At 47.1% G+C, this 24,170-nt stretch overlaps 1 protein-coding gene across 1 annotated transcript in view; it reads left to right on the top strand.

Annotated features, from left to right (window-relative positions):
• The first annotated feature begins 4,766 nt into the window (after positions 1-4,766).
• Positions 4,767-24,170, top strand: part of RAB10 (RAB10, member RAS oncogene family) — a 29,512-nt gene continuing 10,108 nt past the window's right edge. Inside the window, exon 1 of the mRNA XM_081904483.1 lies at positions 4,767-4,968. Within this exon, the coding sequence (XP_081760609.1) occupies positions 4,842-4,968 (127 nt within the window). The 5' untranslated portion in view covers positions 4,767-4,841. The remainder of the gene's footprint in view (positions 4,969-24,170) is intronic.

Here is a 24,170-nt window from a genome sequence, read left to right on the forward strand (position 1 = left end):
ATATAAACCTAAGAAGATCCTACTGGATCAGGCCAATGGCCCATCTAGTCCAGCATCCTATTCTCACAGTGGCTGACCCTGACTAATAATAATAACAACAACAATAATAATAATAATTTATTTATACCCCACCCTTCTGGCTGGGTTTCCACAGCCACTCCGGGCGGCTTCCAACAAAATGTTAAAAATACAATAAAACATCAGACAATACTGAAATAATAAACAGTTATAATAATTTTTTATTTATACCCCACCCTTCCCAGTTCAGAAAACCAGGCTCAGGGCAGCTAACAGCAAATTTAAAACACTTACTGGTAATTGATGCAACAAAACAAAGCATAAAATACAGTATAAAACGTGAATAACAATAAATTCAGAATTCAAAAATCAATTTAGGGAGAAAGTCTATCCAATAAACGTTAGATGATCACCAGGGCTAGCTGGCTAAGTTAATCCTATTTGGGCCAGCGAGGAGACCAGGGGAGAATTAGCTGTGGGATCCAGAGTGAGTAATCTTCATAAAAAGCAGAGGGGGAGGGAAGGAAGGGGAATAAAAGATCAGGCTAAGTTCAAGTTGAAAGCCAGGCGGAATAGCTCTGTCTTACAGGCCCTGTGGAAGGAGGTTAAATCCTGCAGGGCCCTGGTCTCATGGGACAGAGCATTCCACCAGGTCAGTGCCATCACTGAGAAGGCCCTGGCCCTGGTGGAGGATAATCTGACTTCCTTAGGGCCTGGGACCTCTAAACTATGATTATTCATGGACCTTAAGGTCCTCTGCAGGGCAGACCAGGAGAGGTATAGGAGGTAATAGGATTGGAACACTCTCCCTCTCCTGCGGTTTCCACTGAATGGTATTCATAGAATTAGAGAATAGAAGCATTTCTTCTCAGTGGAGGCAGAGCAGAGCCATTGTGGCTAGAAGCCATCAATAGCTCTGTCCTCCTCCATGAATTTGTCTCATCCTCCTTTAAAGCCATCCAAGTTGGTGAGACCATCACTGCCTCCTGTGGCAGGGAGTTCCATAGTTCAACAATGTGAAGAAGTCCTTCCTTTAATCTGTTCTGAATCTTCAACGTTCAGCTTCATTGGATGTCCACGGGATCTAGCATCTCCCATCCTGCAGTTCACAGAATCACAGAATTATACGGTTGGGAAGGACCCTGTGGATCATCTAGTCCAGCGGTTCTCAACCTGTGGGCCCCCAGATGCTGTTGGACTACAACTCCCATCATCCCTGAGCTCTGGCCTTGCTAGCTAGGGGTGATGGGAGTTGTAATCCAACAACATCTGGGGACCCACAGGTTGAGAAAGGCTGATCTAGTCCAATTCCCTGCAATGTAGGAATCTCAGTTGTGGCGGAGGGCTGAAGGCAGGAGAGAGGACCTGTTGCCACGTTTCAAGACTGAAGAATATGGACATATTTGTAGGTGGGCCATTGTTGAGCTTTGGGTGAGTTTCGAACCAGGGAGTTCCTGATTCAGCGTTCTAAAATATAAAAAAGTGACACGTAACCAAACCAGGGACTCATGTTCCAACAAGCCCATTACATATTCTGTATGTAGGCGGAGACGGTTCGGAAGGCACAAACCAGGATCTGGATGAAGATTTTGTCCCTGGTGTGCGGTCAAGGGAGAGAATGGATGTTGTGGGTATACCATCCATGCTGTTGTCCAGCAGCCTCAGACTATGGAACTCACTCCTTCAGGAAACATCCTAGGTTTCTCAAAAGCAAGTCATGCCAGACGATGCTCATTTCTTTATTTTTGATCAGAATTATAAGCTTGCTGGATCAGGAGAATGCTGTGGACGTATTGTATCTTGATTTCTGTAAGGCTTTTGACAAAGTCCCCCATGAAATGATCGCGGAGAAGCTGGTAAAATGTGGCTGGATGAGGTAACTACTAGGTAGATTTGTAGCTGGCTGACTGAGCGAACCTAAAGAATACTTATTAATGGTTCCTTGCCATCCTGGAATAACAGGACAAGTGGGGTGTCGCAAGGTTCTGTCCTGGGCCCGTCGTTGTTCAACATCTTTATAAATGACTTGGATGTGGGAATTGAGGGGATGCTTAGCAAATTTGCAGATGACACAGAAGACAGAATCAGGATTCAAAAGGACCTTAACAGATTGGAGAGCAGGGGGCAATCGTAGAAAATGAATTTCAACAGGGACAAATGTAAGATTTTGCACTTAGGCAGGAATAACCAACTACACAAATATAAGATGGGGGTAAGGTAAAGGTAAAGGACCCCTGGAGGGTTAAGTCGAGTCAAAGGCGACTATGGGATGTGGCGCTCATCTCGCTTCAGGCTGAGGGAGCCGGTGACACCTGGCCAGCCGGTAGTGCATGAGAAAAAGATGTAAACGTCTTAGTAGAACTTAAGCTTCACATGAGTCAACAGTGTGATGCAGCAGCAAAAAAAGCTAATGTTATTTTTGGCTGCATCAACATCAATTTCATGTTCAAATCAAGGGAAGGAATAGTTCCACTCTATTCTGCCTTTGTCAGAAAACACCTGGAATACTGTGTCCAATTCTGGGCACCACAATTTAAGGATATTGACAAACTGGAAGGTGCAACCAAGAGCATCAATGGTCTGGAAACTGAGCCTTGTGAGGAACGGTTGAAGAGGTTGGGTATGTTTAGCCTGGAAAAGAGGAGACTGAGAGGAGATATGAGAGCCATCTTCAAATATCTCAAGGACTGTCAAGTGGGAGAGAGAACAGGTTTGTCGTCTCCTGCTCTGGAGGGTAGGACTCGAACCCATGGCTTCAAGTTACAAGAAAGGAGATTCAAGACTAAACATCAGGAAGAACAGTGGACAGTGGAATGGACCCCCAGGTTCCTTGGAACTTTTAAAGCACCTGTCCTGCGTGGTTCAGCTGAGATTCCTGCCTGGGGAGGGCTGGACTAGATGCCCTTTGGGGTCCCTTCCAACTCTACAGTTCTATACTGAGCCAGGCTCAGCACTAGGGAGGCAGGCGGAGCTCCCCTCCCAGCAATATGTTGCTTAATGAAGAAGAAGTGTGCATGCACACGAAAGCTCATACCAAGAACTAACTTAGTTGGTCTTTAAGGTGCTAGTGGAAGGAATTTTTTTTGTTATGCAATAAAATGGATACACACTAAAAGTATTTTAAAAATCAATTGATTTCAATTTGCTACTTAATGGGGCTGAGTTCAGGTTTCACGCCATGCGTGCAAGGGTCTTGCAGCACCACAAGTCTGAGTATCTAATTTGTTGTTGTTTAATGGTGTCCGCCTCTTCGTGACCCCCTGGACCAGAGCACGCCAGGCCCTCCTGTCTTCCACTGCCTCCCGCAGTTTGGTCAAACATGCTGGTAGCTTCGAGAACACTGTCCCACCATCTCATCCTCTGTCGTCTCCTTCTCCTTGCGCCCTCCATCTTTCCCAACATCAGGGTCTTTCCCAGGGAGTCTTCTCTTCTCATGAGGTGGCCAAAGTCTTGGAGCCTCCCCTTCAGGATCTGTCCTTCCAGTGAGCACTCAGGGCTGATTTCCTTCAGAATGGATGTGTTTGATCTTCTTGCAGTCCATGGGACTCTCAAGAGTCTCCTCCAGCACCATAACTCAAAAGCACCAATTCTTCGGCGATCAGCCTTCTTTATGGTCCAGCTCTCACTTCTATACATCACTACTGGGAAAACCAGAGCTTGAACTATACGGATCTTTGTTGGCACATCTAATTTGCATATATGCAAAAATATAATTTACATGTAATTTACATATATGTGCTAATTGCATAATGAGCGCAGCGCAGCCAACCCTCCCGCGGCGTGAGAACTCCGTCTCGCTCTGCGCATGCGCACTTCCCTTTCCTCCCCTTGACGTCATCCCCGCGGCTCCCGGAGTTACCCGCAGCTGGCCAACCGCGATCGAGGAGTCTCAGCCAATCCGGGAGGGACATGGGCGGGGCTTCTTCGCCTCATGTTTTCGAAAACCGGCCTTTTTACGGGGGCGCATGCGCGCGGGAGACAAAGTGAGGGAACAGGGAGCGCCCGACGCCCCGCCCACTCCCCCCCTTCTCCCTCAGATCCGCGAGCTCGCGTGGCCGCTGGCGTCACTTCGCCGCTCTCCCATTGGAGGCGCCCAGCGCAGCGTTACGTACGGTGCGTGCGTGCGGGAGCCCTTCCCTCCCCGCGCACGCGTAGAAGGGCCACTCGGGCGAGCCGAGGGAAGGGGGGGTCGGTCTGCGCGCATGCGCCCGAGCTCCGGCGGCTGAGGCGAGCCAGCGAGAGGGCGCGCGCCGGCCTTGCCCTCCGACATCCTGCGGCGGCGGCGTCGACGTCAGCGCGCAGCCCCGCCCCCTCCGGCGCCTGGGCAGGCAAAGAAAGGCAGGGAGAGGCCCGGCGGCGTGCGCGCTCCCGCCCGGCCCGCGCCTGCGCACACGGCGCCTCCGCCCAGTCCGCCCGCCCGCCCGTCAGTCAGTCAGTCGGCCCGTGCGTGCTGCGTGCGGCCTGCTCCTCTTCTTCGCCTCCGGAGCGCGCGCGCGCGAGGGCGTTTCTGAGGGAGGGTATGAAGCCGGGCGCTGCCGCCGCCGCCGCCCCTTGAGGAGAAGCCGGCCCCGACCAGGAGGGCCCTCGCGCCGCCGCCGCCCGCTCCGCCCAGGCTCGCCCATCCCGGCCTCCGCCGCCGCCTGAGCAGCCATTTTGTGCCTCCCGAGCGCCGCCGGGGCCCTGAGGGAGAGTCCGAGAGGCGAGCGAGCGCGCGAGGGCGGCGGTGCCCGTGAGGGGGTCCGGGCGGGCGGGCGGGCGGGCGGGAGGCCTCTTGAGGCGGAGCCTGGCGAGGGAGGGGCGCGCGGCGCGGCGGGGGGGCCCCCATGGCGAAGAAAACCTACGACCTGCTCTTCAAGCTGCTGCTGATCGGCGACTCGGGCGTGGGCAAGACCTGCGTGCTCTTCCGCTTCTCCGACGACGCCTTCAACACCACCTTCATCTCCACCATCGGTGAGGACGGGGGGGAGGGGGGGGAGGGGGAGCCCCCTCCCCGCCGCCGCTTCCGGGGTCATGGCCCCTCCAACCCCCCCGACCCTTGGCCACGGGCACAGTTGCTGGGGGCATCTGCCTGGGGGGAGCAGGATGCTGGGACTGGGGGGGCCCCCTTGGGCCTGATCCCGCTTCGTGGCTCCCCTGGATGACACCCCTTCTCTACCCCCCACCTTACCCCTGTGTCTCCCTCCTCGTGCCCCTCACCTTCCTCCATCCTGGAAAGGTGGGCTCTCCCCACTTGCTCCCCTTCCACCATGCCTGCAGGGCCACCCTCCCCATCCTGCCCCATAGCTGTCAGCCTCCCAGCGTCATCTTTTGTTCCTTGTGCTGTATCTTCTCCCCCTCCCCCCCTATCTGAGTGCTTGCTACTGCTTGGCCCTGGTAGTCTTCCTATAGTGTGTCTGCTTTGCCATGCGGGCTCCCTGCCCTGGTCATAGCAGCCCCGCCTGTCACTCCGGCTGCGCAGCGGGATTATATTTGTCCAGCTTTGTTTTCTGAATGGGAGGTGCTGGCTGGAGGAATGCTCCTAATGCTTTGGCCTGCACTGCTAGCTGCCCCCTTTGGCAGCAGCCTTTGATTCCTTTGCAGCCCTGCGCTGTTTTGTTCCCCTTACTCTTGCCCCTTGGCATCTTTGGCACCTGCCCATCCACCCTGCATCTTCCAAATCACCAGGCTGACTTCTTGGAGTGACCTCAGCATCGGCCTGAGGGCTCTTGCTCATACCACACCCCCTAGTGCTGAGGCTACTCTTTGCTCATGGAGTCTTTTATCCTTCGGCGTATCACATTTTATGCTATTACCTGTATCTGCTTCCAGCTATTGTGCCTCAAATGGAGGAATAGCTGACTATGAATATTGACTGTCAATTTCTTATCTTCAGGGGGGTGAAATTCTAGAAGTGCTTTCAAAGAGATGGTGTTGATTTCAGCACAGAGTAGTATAAATGTGAGGAATATTTTAGGATTTTTTCCCCAGTGCTGAGTTTGCTGTACTCTTAAGGCAACGGAGACTGTCAGGCTGGGAATGGGCGTGGAGGACTTATCAGAGACCAAAGAAACATTATCTTGGAGACAACTGCTGCCTGCATTTTGCTTTGTTTGATGTCTTAACATTGCTATAGTAGATAGGTGTGGCTTAAGCCAACATAAATCCTGCTGTCTGCTTTGAGCTATACCCAGGCTGTGTGTATGCACTGTAGATGGAAAACTTAGTACACGAAGTGTTAACACTGGCCTATATAAATTATGCAGATGCCCCCACCTGTTTTTTGAGAATTCACCAGGCTTGAGGAGGTTTGTGTGTTGGAGGAGAGGAAGCCTTTATCGGAATCCCTAAGGGCTTGCTTTTGAATGAAATTTGGGATCCTTAATGGGCCGAACTCAAGACACAATACATTATCTGCCCTTGTTAGGGTTTTAGTCTTGTTTTAACCGGATTTGTTTTATATGTAAGTGGCCTTGAGATGGTGATTTAGAAGGTGATTTCTAAATCACTGTTAATAATGTTGAAAATTCTGATTCAGGAAATGAAGTCCCAGGTGCCCTAATAGAATAAACCTGTTTGTTTCTCTCTCGCCCAGCCTATCATGAAGATACTTGCAATTTTTTCCTGCGGATAGGATATTTTTGCTTCACATTATTTTGACATTGGTTCAATTTAATTATTTTGCAATCTCTGAAGATCAACAGTTTCACATGCTTTGCTTCCCTTATTATGCGAACTCATTTCCCCCAAGATCTCAAGTTACAAGCCAAGGTTTCATGGTAGTTCCTGGACACGGCAGCAGTGCCTCACAGCAATAAACTGCCAGGTACCTGCTAGTTACAGCTATGTGATCTTTGTTTAATATTTCCATACACTGCTTTTCATACAAATTGAACAAAACATTTTATATTAAAACACAGCAGTCAGTTTTACAATAGAGTAGGTGGCAATCTGTCTGTCTTCTATTCAAAGTATTAATCCGCTTTTTAAGGCCAAACCCTCCCAAAGCAATGTACGTAAGAAACGTGCATTAGATGCATCAGATAGGTGTACAGTTATTATGAAAAACCTGCTCTGAATTTCACAAGTCATTAGCAGTCTTAAGGAAAGGCAGGAGTGAAGAGAGGATTTCAACACCCTTTTAAAAGCCTGTATTTGAAGAGGCCAAGCACAAATAGCGGCTGCCCACCAGGATGTTTCTGTTGCTTGCTGTTTCTCTTCCTTCGGCTTCCTGGATGGTTCCTAGAGACAAAAGTTGATACACTTCAGTCTACAAATTGTTGGACCCTTAGTTGCTGTTTAGGATAGATTGAGCTGTGATTATAAGGCTTTGCGCAGTAGTTCAAGTACAGTGGTACCTTGGGTTACATACACTTCAGGTTACATACGCTTCAGGTTCCGCTAACTCAGAAATAGTGCTTCAGGTTAAGAACTTTGCTTCAGGATAAGAACAGAAATCGTGCTGCAGCGGTAGCGGGAAGCCCCATTAGCTAAAGCGGTGCTTTAGGTTAAGAACAGTTTCAGGTTAAGAACGGACCTCCGGAACGAATTAAGTACTTAACCCGAGGTACTACTGTACTTGCTGAGCAGCATAGTTACACACTTCAGTTGTTCTCCTGACATAAACTGGAAAGATGGGATTTGTGCTACTATTCTATGTGACCTTGTCCACTCATAACTCCAGGTTTAAATGTATTGCACTACTAAACAGCAGGGAAAGGTGGAAGATCATCATTTGTGAATCCCAGATCACTTCCCTTGAGGAGGCTTCTCCCTCTCTAAGATTTAATTGATCAGAGTTGCACAGGATTATACTCAGTTTGCATGAGTAATAATAGTTAATATTTGATGTCTCTTATCAGGTTGCCTGTGTGTTATGAAGGTATGATTACTCCGTAAACACTTGTCTGTGGTGGTGGAATATTTTATCTGAGTTCTGAAGGTCAGACATCCTAGAGCTGTTTCGCACACTGTACAGATGTCAACATGGAATTGCCTGAACAGGGAGCTACAGGTTATTGCGCCTTGATTAGGATAAGCATGTTCACACTTATTTTACATTTGCATTTAAAAATATAATTTTATTACATTTCTATTCCACCTTACTCCAAGGGGCTCAAGGTGGCAGACATAGTTCTCCTCCCAATTTTGTCGTCACAACAGCATTGAGAGGTAGGTTAGGCTGAGTGGCAGTGAATGTCCCAAGGTTGCCCAGTGACACGGCAGAGTGGGGATTCAAGCCCTACACCACGCTGGAAATAATAATGTGGGAAATAGTTCTTAAGAACTGTTGCAGTGGAAGCAAGAGCCTTGTGGCACCTTAAAACTGGCAGAACTGGTATTGAAAGAGCCCACTTCATGAGATGTACAGTAGTTGGCATTATTTCTTGCTCTGTGGGCTTAATTTAGGTACTGTATATAGCTGGCGGTTGCTCTGCATTCATCTGGCTTCACTGTTCTAAAATTGAACCATAATTTTTTATGTTCAGTCTTTCTCGTTGTAGCTTTGTGTCAGCTCAGGCTTATAAATAGTCATTCGCAAGGTTGCCTGTGTCAAATAGTCACACAAAGGAGATTCTGAAGCATGGAAGTTGGTTTACAAAGGCCCCCATGCCTGCTTTTTGGGCTACAGATGGCTAACAGGTTTGTGTGGGCATGAACAAATCTGGATCTTTTTCATAGAGATGGGACCATCAATCTGACAAACATTAAAGGTATGCTATTCAAATGCCGAAGGCCTGCAGTGAAGCTTCTTATTACTAAGCCTAGAAGAACACTCTCTCTGGAGCAGCCATACATACAGTAGCAACTTTTCTGCAAGACACACAGCTGGATTATCAAACATTATTCAGCTAAACATTTGTGCGGTTTGCTGCTGCCGTCTACCTGCCAGTAGGTAAATCCAGGACACTCCCCGCCCCCCATACTTTGGTTCTTCAGGCTTTGTGTGATGGCTCTTAAACAAGTCTTGACAGATTTGTTCATTCCCAGGTTAAGCAAAATTCAGAACAGGCTTACCATATTCAGCAACTGCTGAGTTCCTACGCTTTCTAGTTTATTGATCTTGCACAATGATTAAGACGCATTTCTACTTCTGGGCAACGTTGGATCTTCAAAAATAAGGGCAGAGTGCTTTTGGCAGTGTCATGGCACACCTTTCAGCTTGCCAATAATTTAGGACACTTTGTTATTTTTAGTTGTGGTCCAGCTTCTATTTGAAAAGTAAATTGCTGAGGGGAGGGCCGATGACTTCAGTACCCTAGCTAGGAATACTATAAATAGCCTCCAGTGTGAAAATCCCCAAGTCATCATAACTTCCCTGAATAGGGCAGAGCATTTGTCTTCAAAGGCAAGATGTGACATTTAAAGTTCTCCAAGAAAGCTCTATTGCACTACATGCAGAATAACACTCTAAGTTGTGCTTATGTATTTGTGTGTTAATTGCGGCATTTGGTTTACCAATGTTAGAGGGAGCTTCTGAGAATCCTCTCTTCCCACTCTGCTCCATCTGTCACGGGTTTAATTTGATTGGCAGCTGGCTGTTCGAAAGTGCAGGTGATGCTTTCGTGGAGCACTTCTGGGGTTCATTTGCCATGGGACATGCACATGGTCCTGGGACGTTTAGGGGTAGATATCAACTTCCTGGGTGCTTAGCATGGTGCAAGCGCTCCTTGTTGACAGCTGGTAAAACACACCAGGTCTGTCACTTGACTAGCTTGCCATTCAAAAATTATTTCAGCTGGCCTGTGACAGAGATCTCTTGGGTTGGCTGAACTACTTGGGACTTCTGCACTTTACTACTCCTTGCTGGTATCCTACTGGCTTTGCAGGTTCACATGATACGGAGCTGTATCTAAGGTTTCTCTCTCTCTCTCTCTCTCTCTCTCTCTCTCTCTCTCTCTCTCACACACACACACACACACACACACACACACAAAAGAGACACAGAGAGAAGGTATTAGAATGGATATTGAGCCTATTAAATGTGTTGCAGCAACTTTGAGAGAGACTGCCTGTGTGTATAAAAACTGTCCCGAGAGGGAATGTGATGAAATAGGATAGCTGTGCAGCCAAGAAGGAGCCATATCCATATCCTTGATGTCCAGAGCGCCTGTCTGGAAAGAACAGTTCTTTCAACAACAGCAGTGCTCCAGAGTTAACCACCAGGCAAACTGAATATCTGTGGGAGTTTGTGGTACTAGATGTGATACATTTAAGGTCTTAATCTTCAGAAAAATGCTTTTGTCCTTTTTTTCAGCTTTGGGCATCCTGTATGGTCAAGGATTGATGCCTCCAAAATGCTCAGATCTGAATGTGCTCTTCCCGACAGTGGCCCAGTTCAGACAGTTTCCTAAACCTAATGTAGGTGGCCATGGTTTAATATCCTGGCTTGTTTTAGCTAATCTGAATTGGTTGGAGCAAACCTCAGTCCTTAAGAGTTGGCACTGGCTGGTGGATGCTTTCACTTTCCTCATATGCAAAGGAGGGAGAGTGGGAAGTGAGATTGCACAACCTAAGACTTTTTGCGACTCATTCCCTGATCTTTCAGGCGTTGGGAGATTCTCTGAATCAGACCAAAGTCTCAACAGCTGTAGCTCAACATCCGTCAGTATTCTTATTTTTCCTCTCTCGGTTTCCTTGCTCATATGACACTTTGTTCTGTAAGGTCCAGTGTTCTTTTCCAAGAAAAATAGGTGCTTGAACTCACCATGAGGTTGTTACAATAAATCGCTGGGCGACTCTGGTCAGCCCTGAACAGATGCCAGTCTGACAACAGCTGCTTTAACTGCCTGCGGAGGTGCTAAAAACCATGGCAAGCTGATTGGGGGGTCGCCCCTGGTTCTTGTGCAGGTCAAATAAATGCGCCCCCACCTCCTTAGATTCGGACGGATGGCATGGGCAGCTCAGAAGGGCCTGGCACAAACACACATGTGTGCAATGTAGAGACTTGGCTGGAAAGCTTAAGGAAAAGTGTAGACTTGTACACACTGGCCAGCTTCCGTTTTGACTCGAAATGTCCGTTTTGGGCATAAAGGCAAGAAATGGGCAAGGGGAGATGCTGGCCCACAATGGCGCTCATCTGAGAGGAGCTGGAACTGTAGTCCGGCTGGGAAAAAAAAAAGCCCCGATCAGGTCAGATTGGGAAATGTGTGATCGCAGGCATCCTTGATACTGACCACCGTGTTGTATGGGTGCGGCTCTGTTTCATCCTGGTCCCAAATAGCTGCCAGCTCCAGCAATTCTGTGTGTGGTAGGAGGTAGAGGACACAGAATTTGCCAGGAACAGCCTTCCCACTGTTCTGTTTTCCTTTGCACTCCCTGCTACTCCCTGGCTGGATGTGAAGCTCAGCAAGGCACCAGATCTGTTACAGCAGCCAGTAAGTGGGGAACGGTTCTGGACACCAGAGTGGTTCAAACTCCTTGCCCAAGTAGCATAAGCTTTGTTCAAACCTTGTCTTTGTCCTCTATTCATTCTGTTCAAAACAACTCTTGACACTTTTCTCTGGCCTCCCAAAATAGCTAATCATTTACAGGAACAGGAATGATGATATTCAGAGAATATGATTCCTTTTAAAATGTATAAATCACATTTCACTCAGGCAGGCAATGACCCCTTGAAGTACCATATTTTTTGCTCTGTAAGACTCACTTTTTCCCTCCTAAAAAGGTAGAGGAAATGTATGTGCATTTTATGGGGCGAATGCAGGCTGCGCAGCTATCGCAGAAGCTAGAACAGCGAGAGGGATTGCTGCTTTCACTGTGCAGTGATCCCTCTTGCTGTTCTGGCTTCTGAGATTCAGAATTTTTTTCCTCTTGTTTTCCTCCTCCCAAAACTAGGTGCGTCTTGTGGTGTGGTGCGTCTTATAGAGCGGAAAATACGGTACACTGTTTCGTTTTTTACAGTGAATTCATCTTGTTTAATCGTCAATAAATACCAACTGCCACCTCTTGCATCTCAAATCCTTACAGGCATGGACAGTTGACTTCCCTTTGGTGTCTTGAAAGGAAATTTTGGGAGCAACCATCAAAATGGCTCAAAGAATGCTAGCCCTTTGCAGCATACATTTTGTGAAATGTTGAAAGAGACTGTGAAAACCGAGAAATGGTTGTTAGCTCTTTTGGAGTGGAAGAATGGGAATACAAAAGGTAGAATTGTTGAAGAGGCCAAGAGCTCTTTCTGATCACAGTGACACTTGCATTTCAGTGCTTGCATTTACTTATCTTGCAAGATCTGATTGTTAAATTTAATGGGTAATATGGTGTATTCTGAGTTTTGGGAGTATGTTAAATTATTCTCTGGATGATAAATTGCAGGATTTCTCATCCTCTGCTAGAATGCAGAATAAGCCAGCATTTATTTATTAAGTGGCATAAAAATTATAAATCTAAAACAACTGAAAGTTCTTCTCATGAAGAAAGGCACAGTTAGCATAAATCTAAATAAGATTTGTGTTGCTATATTTGACAGTCAGATACTATTTAGAAGTTACCTTGATATGTTTGAGCGTTTTACCGTTCACTGCAAACTTGAACATTGATGTGGCAATATAGAAAACGTGACTAAGTCCTTGGTTTCCCTTTCCAGATCTCTTAGTAATTAAGGGGGGAAGAGCTGCACAGTTTTGATGGAAAATAACCATGGAGGACACAACCCATCAGAGTTGTGAGAGTTACAGCCATGCCATTGCAGTAAACCTCTTGTTGTCCCCCCACCCGAAACCCCCCACCAAGGTTTATTCTGTTTTATAGGAAGGGCCGTGGCTTAGTGGAAGGGCTCATGCCTTGCAGGATCCCTGACCACTGGTCCTGCTAGCTAGGGATGATGGAAGTTGTAGTCCAAAAACAGCTGGAGACCCAAGTTTGGGAAACTCTGATCTAGAAGAAGAGTTTGGATTTGATATCCCGCTTTATCACTACCCGAAGGAGTCTCAAAGCGGCTAACATTCTCCTTTCCCTTCCTCCCCCACAACAAACACTCTGTGAGGTGAGTGGGGCTGAGAGACTTCAGAGAAGCATTCTCCTTTCCCTTCCTCCCCCACAACAAACACTCTGTGAGGTGAGTGGGGCTGAGAGACTTCAGAGAAGCGTGACTGGCCCAAGGTCACCCAGCAGCTGCATGTGGAGGAGCGGAGACGCGAACCCGGTTCACCAGATTACGAGTCCACCGCTCTTAACCACTACACCACACTGGCTCTCTACTCCAACCCCCTGCTATGCAGGAATCTTTTACCCAACGTGGGGCTCCAACCCACGGCCCTGAGATTTACGAGTCTCATCCTGCTCTACTGATTGATTGGTCATACCTGGGAGAGTTTGATGGACTCTTTGTCCCCAATGAAAATATCGAAGCTGGAGGCATAGAACAAGCCTTTAGTGACTGTGCTGGGGATGTGTTGGGAGAGGAAGGAGTCTCTCTTCCAGTTTTCGTAATCTGAATTAATAGTGATTTTCAAGGGATCCCTATCCATTTACTTGCAAAGTTAGAAGTCTTGGCGAGGGTGTTACTTCATTGGCAGGTGCTGAGATCAATGCCAAGTGTGTTCAAGCTGAGCAGATAGCATTACAGTTTTTGTGACAAACTGTTAACTTTTCTAGCTCTTCACGCTAAGGTGACCTTGGCGCCTTTTGCTGTGCTTGGATGTTCTCGGGCCCTCCCTCTCTTGACCATGGGAACCGATGCACCGTTGTCTGTGAGTGGTGTTCTTGGGCCCTCTGCAAAGTTTATCTCTTTCTGGAACGCTTCTTTGCAATTGTGCTTTTTGTTAAGACTTCTGCAAAAAGCGGTATATTGCGGCAGTAGCATCGGTCATGCTAAAAGTTTATAGAGGTTTCACCCTGCTTATGCGGGGGGTTACATTCTGGCCCCTGCACGCTTAAGTGAAATCACGCAAAGTGGGGAGCACCCTCTTAAAAGCCCCTAGAACCCTAGAGTTGGAAGAGACCACAAGGGCCATCGAGTTCAACCCCCTGCCAAGCAGGAAACACCATCAGAGCACTCCTGACATATGGTTGTCAAGCCTCTGCTTAAAGACCTCCAAAGAAGGAGACTCCCTAAATGCCTATGTGTCCCTGATCTCCAGCTCTCTCTCCACACAACTCTCTGTTCAACTAGAGTTGAAGCTGTGGGCCTGGCTGGAGCCCGGAGGACATATGGGAAAGCGGCTACTGCCCTACCCCGTACATCAGTTGTTAGACAGGGAAGCTAAGCAGCCTAAACAAAGCCCTGCTGTGCCTCAGGTCTTTTGGGGGCTTCCTCCACCCTCACTGACGTCCTCTTTGGGTTCCTGGGAGGGTCTCCTTGTGAGCCACGAGGACTCTCCAACTCTCTCCTGCCATTTCCTTTCAGGATTTTATTTATTTATTTCCCAGTGCCGCACATATGTGTGGTTGTGCGCGAGTAGAATGCCTAGAAGTGGGGAGATGCCTGCATTTGCACAGTAGAAAAGTGAGTTAAATTCTATAGCTGCTGGAGGATCTGCAAGGTTTCAGGAAGATATTGATGGGCTGTTCTGGACCACCAAATGCCTAAGCTGTTTGAGCATAAAAATGTGAGAAATGTCTTTGTGCATGAAATCTAAGGGCCGTCTCGTCCAGCAGTCTGTTCCCAGCAGTGGTCACCTAAGAAAGAGACCCTGAGGAGGTGGAGACAGTGGCCTCCTGTTCACTTCTGGTTATCAGGTGCTGGAGACAAACTACTCCTGAAGATGGAAGCTCTATTCACAGCTATCAGGGAAAGTAACTGCGATCTTGAAAACTACCTCTTCCAGAGGTAACCTCACCCTTTGGATAATGAGTTCCATTCTTAAATTACTCCTAAACAGGGTGGAATCAATTTTAAATCCAATCGATTTAAATCACTAGTCAGTAAGACTTGATTTAAATCATTTTTTTACAGAAAAACTCATTCTTGCATATTTGCAACCAGATGAAGGTTTCATTTTTGGAATAATAAATTTTCAGAGTAGCTTTTGCAGTTATATAAAAAATGACTGATTTGGTTATACTATTAGAAATACATAAAACAGATGATTATAAAATTATTGTGGTTTGATAAGTTAACTGTTTATATTTGGACAGCTTTTCTGCTATACTTTATTGGAAGGAGAAAAATAATCATTTCCTTAATAACAATTTAAACAATTTATTTGACTAAAACAATAACTTTATAGCATATGTATCCATGTTTGTTAACTGATGTGGTTAAACAATTTAAAAAAAGAGACTGAGTTTTAGCACACATGAAAAACTTAAAACAAATCCTTATTTCCTGATGGACTTTAGACTATAATGTAACTTAAACAGAAAACTAAGAAAGATTTTTCCTCCAAAAGCATTTTATTTTAAAATCCGATTTAAATTTTAAAAAAATCTGATTATTATTATTATTATTATTATTAATTTTAAATAATTGATTTTTATCTACCCTAAAGCAAATTGTGGGTTGTTGTTGTTTTTTTTAAATGTTCCATAAAGTTTTAACTGTCGAAGAAAAATGAAGCACTGGAGAAATTTCCCGCCCTCCCCTGAAGTTTCTCCTGTGTCCCGAGAGCTGCTCCTAATTGTGCCATCAGCTTGAATGTGAAGGTTTGGTGGTTGTTGCCCAGCTCTGGGGTAGCTTCTTAGGCATTTTGCTAAAGCTGGGAAGCCTGGAGGCCTCTCCTGTACCAGCCCTGAATGGGTGTGCATTTAATGGCCAGTGATAAGTAACTCTTATTGATTTTAGAAACCAGGTTTATAGATTTATGCAAGTGGTTACCTTGAACCTCTGGCAGCAACAGTCTAGATTGCTGGCGGTAGTGAATGTGGCAGTGGACTTGGAAGCAGCTATTTTTACAGTAAGCGTCCATAGAATCAATGTAGAAACTCTTTTTTTTTTCTTTTACTTTGATTAATGCTCATGCTTCTTTGATGGACCCTGGGAGGAGAAAGAGATCTTGCCAAAGGTATCACATCCGTTAAATCTCTCATGTTTAATTGCTTAAGGATAATTTAATGTTTATCCTCGGTTTGGATTGACTCGCTAACATTGAGAGTTCTGTTGTGGAGTTCTTCCGAGACAACCTGGGAAGGTATCTTCCTCTTGGCTGATTCTGTAAAGGGACATAGATGGGAGAATTCCAGTTTGAATCAGCTCTTCAAGTTGGGTGTCATCTGAATCTGGCATTGAGGCAGCTTCTCCTTGAGGCAATTCTTGTTGCAGGTATTCTAAATGGGAGCTGTTTACTATGTTAGACCTGAAGTGAATGATAAGCGGGGCATTGTTTCGGCTGTGAATATTCTGTGTGGCTCACAGTGTGTTTGGATTCATGTTGAGGTTTTGTTTTTTAGAGCTTGTTTCTGGAATGTTGTGACTCTGTGGAATGTTGTGATTATGGGTGGACTAGATGACCCAGGTGGCACAGTGGGTTAAACCACAGAGCCTAGGACTTGCCGATCAGAAGGTCGGCAGTTCGAATCACCGCGACGGGGTGAGCTCCCGTTGCTCGGTCCCAGCTCCTGCCAACCTAGCAGTTCGAAAGCACGTCAAATTGCAAGTAGATAAATAGGTACCGCTCTGGCGGGAAGGTAAATGGCATTTCCATGCGCTGCTCTGGTTTGCCAGAAGCGGCTTAGTCCTGCTGGCCACATGACCCGGAAGCTGTCTGTGGACAAATGCCAGCTCCCTCAGCCTGTAAAGCGAGATGAGCGCCGCAACCCCAGAGTCGGTCACGACTGGACCTAATGGTCAGGGGTCCCTTTACCCCTTTACCTTTAAATGACGCTAGGAGTCCCTTCCACTCTACAATTCCAATTTTATTTCCATGATCCTCCCCCCCCCCCCCAATTATTCACTGAAGTGGGTAGAATAAAGCTAGATCAGCTTCTCCACTCTTCCAGTTTTTGTACATGAGTGTGGAAATTGCCCCTTTTAAATTAGCCAGATCAAAAGTTGTTGGAAGGTTTTAAATTCTTTGGATACTTTTTTAAAAAGACACCCCAAATGACGGGGGGGCCTGGGGAAAGGAGCTGGATCCAGGCTTTGGGTTAGCCACCCCTGCCTTAGGTTAGTATCGTATTTTCTGCTCTATAAGACGCACCTAGTTTTAGAGGAGGAGAACAAGAAAAAAAATTCTCTCCCTCTCTGCTCAGCGCCTCTCCAGCAAAGCGGGAGGAGAAAGGGAAGGGACTCCCTTTCTCCTCCCACTTCGCTGAAGGGGTGCTGCGCAGAGAGGGAAATCTGCACAGCACCTCTCCTGGCTTCAGCGAAAGCTGCGCAGCCTGCATTCGCTCCATAAGACATGCACACATTTCCCCTTCGTTTTTAGGAGGGGAAAAGTGTGTCTTATAGAGCAAAAAATATGGTAATTTTTGCCCTCCTGGGGTGGAAGGCCATGTTTTGTCTATGATTCATCTTTCAGAATATTTCCTTTTTAATAGCACTCCCCCCCACACACATATATGAGGGCAGACTGACCAGTCTTGCATGGGCTCTTGTTTTTCCTCCCTGGACTCCCTACAGCTTCCAGGGTCTAGCTTCTCAAAGCCAGAGTACAAGTCCCTTTAGGAGAACTAAAACGCTGAGCCCAAACGTAGCCAGTGGTCTCATGGCATTCTGTCTTCTACCGCACTTGTCCAGACATGAGAATGATTCTGTTCTGTTCAGAGTAAAGAATGAGTAAATGCCTTCCTGAGAAGACATCCTTGTTAGGCGTGGTTTGCAATGTTCAAATAAACTTGTGCATCGCCCCAGAGCAGTGCTATAATTTGTGCTGTTTCAGTGGTGCCACGTAACAGTTCTGAAGATGGCATCTCAGTGGAGCTGATCTGTGTCTCTCTTTAGTCTGTACCATTGTTCTGCCTTAGGTTAGAGCTGGCCGGCTCTGCTTTTCCCCCAGGCCAGAATGCTTGGATCAGGGCTGCCAGCTGGCCTTCTTTGCAGTCCTAAGAGTCAGAGGCAGAAGAAGGAGTTAAAACTACTGGTAGGAATCATAGAATCATAGAGTTGGAAGAGACCACAAGGGCCATCGAGTCCAACCCCCTGCCAAGCAGGAAACACCATCAGAGCACTCCTGACATATGGTTGTCAAGCCTCTGCTTAAAGACCTCCAAAGAAGGAGACTCCACCACACTCCTTGGCAGCAAATTCCACTGTCGAACAGCTCTTACTGTCAGGAAGTTCTTCCTAATGTTTAGGTGGAATCTTCTTTCTTGTAGTTTGGATCCATTGCTCTGTGTCCGCTTCTCTGGAGCAGCAGAAAACAACCTTTCTCCCTCCTCTATGTGACATCCTTTTATATATTTGAACATGGCTATCATATCACCCCTTAACCTCCTCTTCTCCAGGCTAAACATGCCCAGCTCCCTTAGCCGTTCCTCATAAGGCATCGTTTCCAGGCCTTTGAACAGCCGGTTCCCTCTTGAACCATGCTTGAGAAACTGTGAAGGTGGGAGAATAGTTTTAGGTCTGCTAAATACTTGCCAGCTTTCATGCTACCGGTGGTGTAAGTATATTTTCGTTTCCACATTTCATTGGACAAGAGAAATAATAGCTACTTGGTGACATGTCGGTTGGACAGCACTGGAATCCCTTCTTGCCTTGCACCCAGTCCTGCAAATCTCTCTGCTATATCTTTCTTGTGAATGCATAGTGGCCCTGCTCTTTCTGCTAGGAAGAGCATAAGAAGAGCTTACTCCTGGATCAGGCCAGTGCCCTGTCTAGTCCAGCAGTCTGTTCTCACCGTGGCCAGCCAGCCAGATGCCTCTTCTGGGAAACCCTCAAGGAGGATATGAGCACCGCAGCAGCAGTCTGCCCACTGGCAATTCCCAGCAATTGGTTTTCAGTAGCATTCAGCCAGCCTTCTGGGCTTGGGTGCGGTTCAGAACAGATATGCTAGGTGTGGCATATGCAACTAAATACACATTGGATGACTCCATTTAACTCATACTTGTACTAGACCCATTGAAATCAACAAGCTTAACTTCCTAAGTCCATTGCTTTTGTTGGAGTCTATTCTGAGTATCACTAATGTTGGATATCACTCAATATCTTCCCTTGCTAGCATCTACAGTGGTGCCCCGCAAGACGAATGCCTCGCAAGACGGAAAACCCGCTAGATGAAAGGGTTTTCCGTTTTGGAGGTGCTTCGCAAAACAAATTTCCTATGGGCTTGCTTCGCAAGACGAAAATGTCTTGCGAGTTCCTGCGGGGGGTTTTTCCTCCCCCCCCCTTTTTCCCAAGCCGCTAAGCCACTTATCAGCTAATCCGCTAAGCCGCTAATGGGCTTGCTTTGCAAGAAGAAAGAGACTCGCTGAACGGATTCTTTTCGTCTTGCGAGGCACCACTGTAGATGGAAAAATCTGCAGAAAGCTACTTATCCTATATCTGTGGCTGTCTCTGTGCATAATTTAGAGAAGATGAGTGTCTTCTAAGATGTCACTTCTGAGACGGTTGCATTGTCCCCAGTACCAGCTAGTTAGAGGCTCATTATTCCATTAGGTGCTTCCTCCAGCTTTTTCTTCTTCTTGGTACTGAAAAGCATCAGGTGACTGGTCTTCTTCTGGTAGTAGCTGTGTGTGAGGCCTGAGTAATAAAGGTGACCCTTCTGCTCTTGTAGAAATACCTGTTCAGCAAAGCCAGTGTGGCCTAGTGGTTAGAGCAGGGGTTGGCAGCCTAAGGCCCATGGGCCACAAGCAGCCCACGGGGGTCATTTTACTGGCCTATGAGCTGAGCCGCTTGTTTGGCAAGTCCCCACGTGCTATGCTAAACCAGCGCAGGGACTCGCTTTCACGGTGCTGGAAATCATGTCTGCACAGACGCCAGAAATCACGGGTGCACGATCCAGCCCACAAAGGGGGCTCCGCGGCAGTGAGCCAGCCCAGGCAAGGTAAGCCTTGCCGACCCCTGGGTTAGAGTGTAGAAAAATCATAATGTTGTCGACCAAAAACATCTGCAGTTTTCAAGTCTGGAGGGAGGGAAACGTTTGGGAACCACTGCTCGAGTTTCTTGTAGCTCAACCCTGTAATCTCCCCCTCCACACACAATAGAGCAGGCACAACAAAAAATCCGCCAAGTTGGAGGACAGAAGTAATCTTAATTTTACTTAGGTGCTGTGAGGAAGACTACAGAAACGAAAAGAATGCAATGCCAATCCCTAGCTGAGTTGTCCCCATATTTTATGGAGAGATAGGGCTGGGGAAAGTGGGCTCTCCCCACTGCCAAAAAAAATCACCTTTGTCTTTGCTAGCAAAACTAGTGAAGGTTGGTTGTGACACCGTTGCTACTGGGTTTGTAGAAAGAGAAATGAGGGTCACATGAGGTGGTGCTCGAGGCTTTGGAGACATTCATTTAGGCTAGAACTGGAAGGAACTCATGTTAGGCATCCTTTATTCTATAGGTGTGAGATGCTGTGAGGAAGAGCAATAAGTTGCTGTTGTTCTGCAGAGATTACTGGCAACTAAGGGGTGTCGCTCCTGTTCAGGGTTCCAGCAGCCAGAGGGTCCCTTTCAGCGAACTCCATCCCTTCCCTCTGATACGGAAGGGGGGGGCATGTCTTCTTTACCTTCTTCTTCGCTACAATATGTCCATTCATTCCCAATTGTCAATGTCAAAAGGGACTAAAATCTAAAAAAAATTCATAGAAACTAATCCTGTCAAATCGCTCTGATCAGCCTTTCCTCCAGGCAATGTCAGGTGGCAGACTATGCATATTTGGGCCCATTGTCTTCTCAGGAAATGTTTATCTGTGCATTTCTCCAGCTCTGCATATTCCCCCTCCCTCCTCCATATGTTAATCCTGTGTAACCAACCTCTCCTTAATGTATTCATGATGTAATCTGTGTAACCCAACCTTTCCTTAATGTATTCGTGATGTAACTGGGATGTATTTTTGCACTGTATTCTGGGACATGGAGGGAGTTTCAAAAGTTCATGTCACCCCTTTCTCGCTGTTCAATCTCGCCTTGAACCTGTTGCGCAATAAACTTGGATCTTCTGCAGTTTGCTCCTGTCTACGGCTGAGCTCATTTTCCTCCACAGGGACCCACGGACTTAGTCCGATGAGCTGGGTGGCAGAGCAGCCTCGCACCCAGATTTTAGCCGTAACACCTCTGTTTCCTTCCTGCCTTCTCTCCCACCTCTCAGGCGGGCCACCAGCAGGCTCTGTTCTTGGGAATTCCCCCTTAGTATTCCTTCTGAATGTATGTTTTTGTTGTGCTATAAGCGTCAGGGTCGCCGTGAGTCTCCTGCTGGCCCCCTCTTGTGCACAAGGAATGGCACAGAAATGTTGCTATGCATCCTTACTTCCTAGCCTGGCTCCCTCATTGGCGCACACTGTGTGCATGTGCACACTTCCTGCTCTCCTAACCACAGTGCAGAATCCCTTGTATTGTGCATGAGCTGCTCCTGAGCGTCATGTAGTGATTCATATTTTCTGAAACCCTGTAAGTTTGACTGAGACTTGAGACGAAGCTGGTCTTGGTTTGGAGCAGGGGTGAGTGAGCGTATTGGAATGGCAGTTCAGCTTGTGACTGCCTGCTCTGGATTTCCAACTCCTAAGAGACTGCGATCTACTGACAGAATAAAAAAACTGGCAGTGATCTACCGCTTTGGGTGGGGGTTCAGGGATAAGTTGTTGAGTTTTTTTTAGGGAGGGAAAGTCTCGGTTTTTTAGGGGTTCAGGCCAAAGATGCTGAGCTTTTTGGGGGGATAAAGGGGGAAAGTTGCTCACCAAAATACAATCAGCCTCATAGAGAAAATTCCGTCTTCTGTTCTATAGATCATGCAAGAATGGAGGGTGGGGCGATGGGGCATAATAATAATAATAATAATAATAATAATAATAATAATAATAATAATAATTTATTTATTTATTCCCCGCCCATCTGGCTGTGTTTCTCCAGCCACTCTGGGCAGCTTCCAACACAATATTAAAATACAGTAATGCATCAAACATTAAAAGCTTCCCTAAACAGGGCTGCCTTCAGATGCCATCTATAAGTCTGGTAGTTGTTTATCTCTTTGACATCTGGTGGGAGGGCATTCCACAGGGCGGGTGCCACCACCGAAAAGGCCCTCTGCCTGGTTCCCTGTAACTTGGCTTCTTACAGTGAGGGAACGGCCAGAAGGCCCTTGGCGCTGGACCTCAGTGTCCGGGCAGAAAGATGGGGGTGGAGACGCTCCTTCAGATATACTGGACCGATGCCATTTAGGGCTTTGAAGGTCAGCACCAACACTTTGAATTGTGCTCGGAAACGTACTGGGAGCCAATGTAGGTCTTTCAAGACCGGTGTTATATGGTCTTGGTGGCTGCTCCCAGTCACCAGTCTAACTGCCGTATTCTGGATTAGTTGTAGTTTCTGGGTCACCTTCCAAGGTAGCCCCACATAGAGCGCATTGCAGTAGTCCAAGTGGGAGATAACCGAAGCATGCACCACTCTGGCGAGACAGTCTGCGGGCAGGGAGGGTCTCATTCTGTGTACCAGATGGAGCTGATAAACAGCTGCCCTTGACACAAAACTGACCTGCGCCTCCATGGACAGCTGTGCGTCCAGAATGACTCCCAGGCTGTGCACCTAGTCCTTCAGGGGCACAGTTGCTCCATTCAGGGCCAGGGAGTCCTTCACACTCGCCCCCCATCCCCCAAAACAGTACTTCTGTCTTGTCAGGATTCAACCTCAATCTGTTAGCCGCCATCCATCCTCCAACCGCTTCCAGGGACTCACACAGGACCTTCACTGGGCAGGGCAGGATGCTCCTTTGCCGCTGATAAGGAAAGGGAGCCAGTGATCAACCGCTATCTACCAAAGGCTCCCAGGGATCTACCAGTAGATCGCAATCGACCTGTTGGACGTCCCTGGTGTAGGTCATAGAATCTTAGAGCTGGATGGGACTCTGAGGGTCCTTTAGTCCAACCCCCTACAATCCAGGAATCTCACCTCAAGCATCCATGACAGGTGTCCATCCAGCCTCTGTCCCAGTGATGCTGTCTCACTTCTAGTGTTCAGTTTGTTGCTTGCAATAGAGGTGGAGGAACTCCCATCTTGCTCCAAGAAAGAAAGAAAAAACTCCACCTCTGGTTCCTCCTTCCACCAGCAGTTGCTTGGCTGCAGCAGCAGCTGCTTCATCAAGTCGTAGCAGAGGGAAGATGGGAAGCTGAGTTGCTGCATCAGCTCAATAATTTTCCACTCCTCCTGCTCCTCTCCTTGAACTCTGCTTTGCTTCCTCCGGTTATTGCATGGACTCTGTGGACACAGTGCCCCAGTTGCCCTTTCCCTCCACCCTTCCCAACCCCCTGTTCCTTTTGTCATCGCACCCTTTAGGTTGCAAGGCTGAAGGCAGGGGCTGTCTCGACTCATCTCTGTAAGCCACCTGGGGAGCTGAACACTTGGCTGTGTGAAAGTCCTCCAGATAAAATCATGGATTAAATCAAGGGGAAACATGGACTTAATTCAAATTCAACTTAAAATTGTTTCCATGACATGTATTTCATATTAACCTCAGCAAACATGTCTGAAGTTATGAAACATTTCCTAGAGGATATGTTAGCTGTCTCCACTTAAAAGCTTACATTTTGGGTGGGGTATAAATAATAAATTGTTATCATTATATGTAAAAGGTATCTTCACATGCTGGACTTCCCATATTGAGAAGGCCCTGGACTTGTTTTCCATAGTATGAAAGTTTGTTCGCCTTGGTGTTGCTTCTGCTGCTGCTCCAAGATCATGTTTCGGTTCATTAAGATTTCACAATATTTTATCTATTCCCAGTAACTGCTATGCTCATCTGAGTGTAGCTTTGACATTTGCTTGTAGTGCTCTCAGCTTCTGAGAAGGTTCAAGTTTTGGTTTAAGACCAATGTGGGCATTTTTCTAACAGGAAGCTTTTGCAAAATCTTGTGTTGGCTGTAATTCTGGATTGTAGGAAGGGTACTGTGGGAGAGCTGAAGTAAGCATAACTATAGTGCTCCTGATTTAGGTTCGTCTCTCATGATGCCACATGTCGAATGATGAATGCCAGGCCCTTAATCCTGGTACAGTGGTGCCTCGCAAGACGAAATTAATCTGTTCCGCGATTCTCTTCGTCTAGCGGTTTTTTTGTCTTGCGAAGCAAGCCCATTGACAGCTTAGCGGATTAGTGCTAGAGCTGTCAAGCGGCTTCCAGCGATCAGCTGTTAAGCGGCTTATCAGCGGAACAGCTG

Source organism: Podarcis melisellensis (assembly GCF_964234715.1).
Source record: "Podarcis melisellensis genome assembly, chromosome: 3".
NCBI lineage: Eukaryota > Metazoa > Chordata > Lepidosauria > Squamata > Lacertidae > Podarcis > Podarcis melisellensis.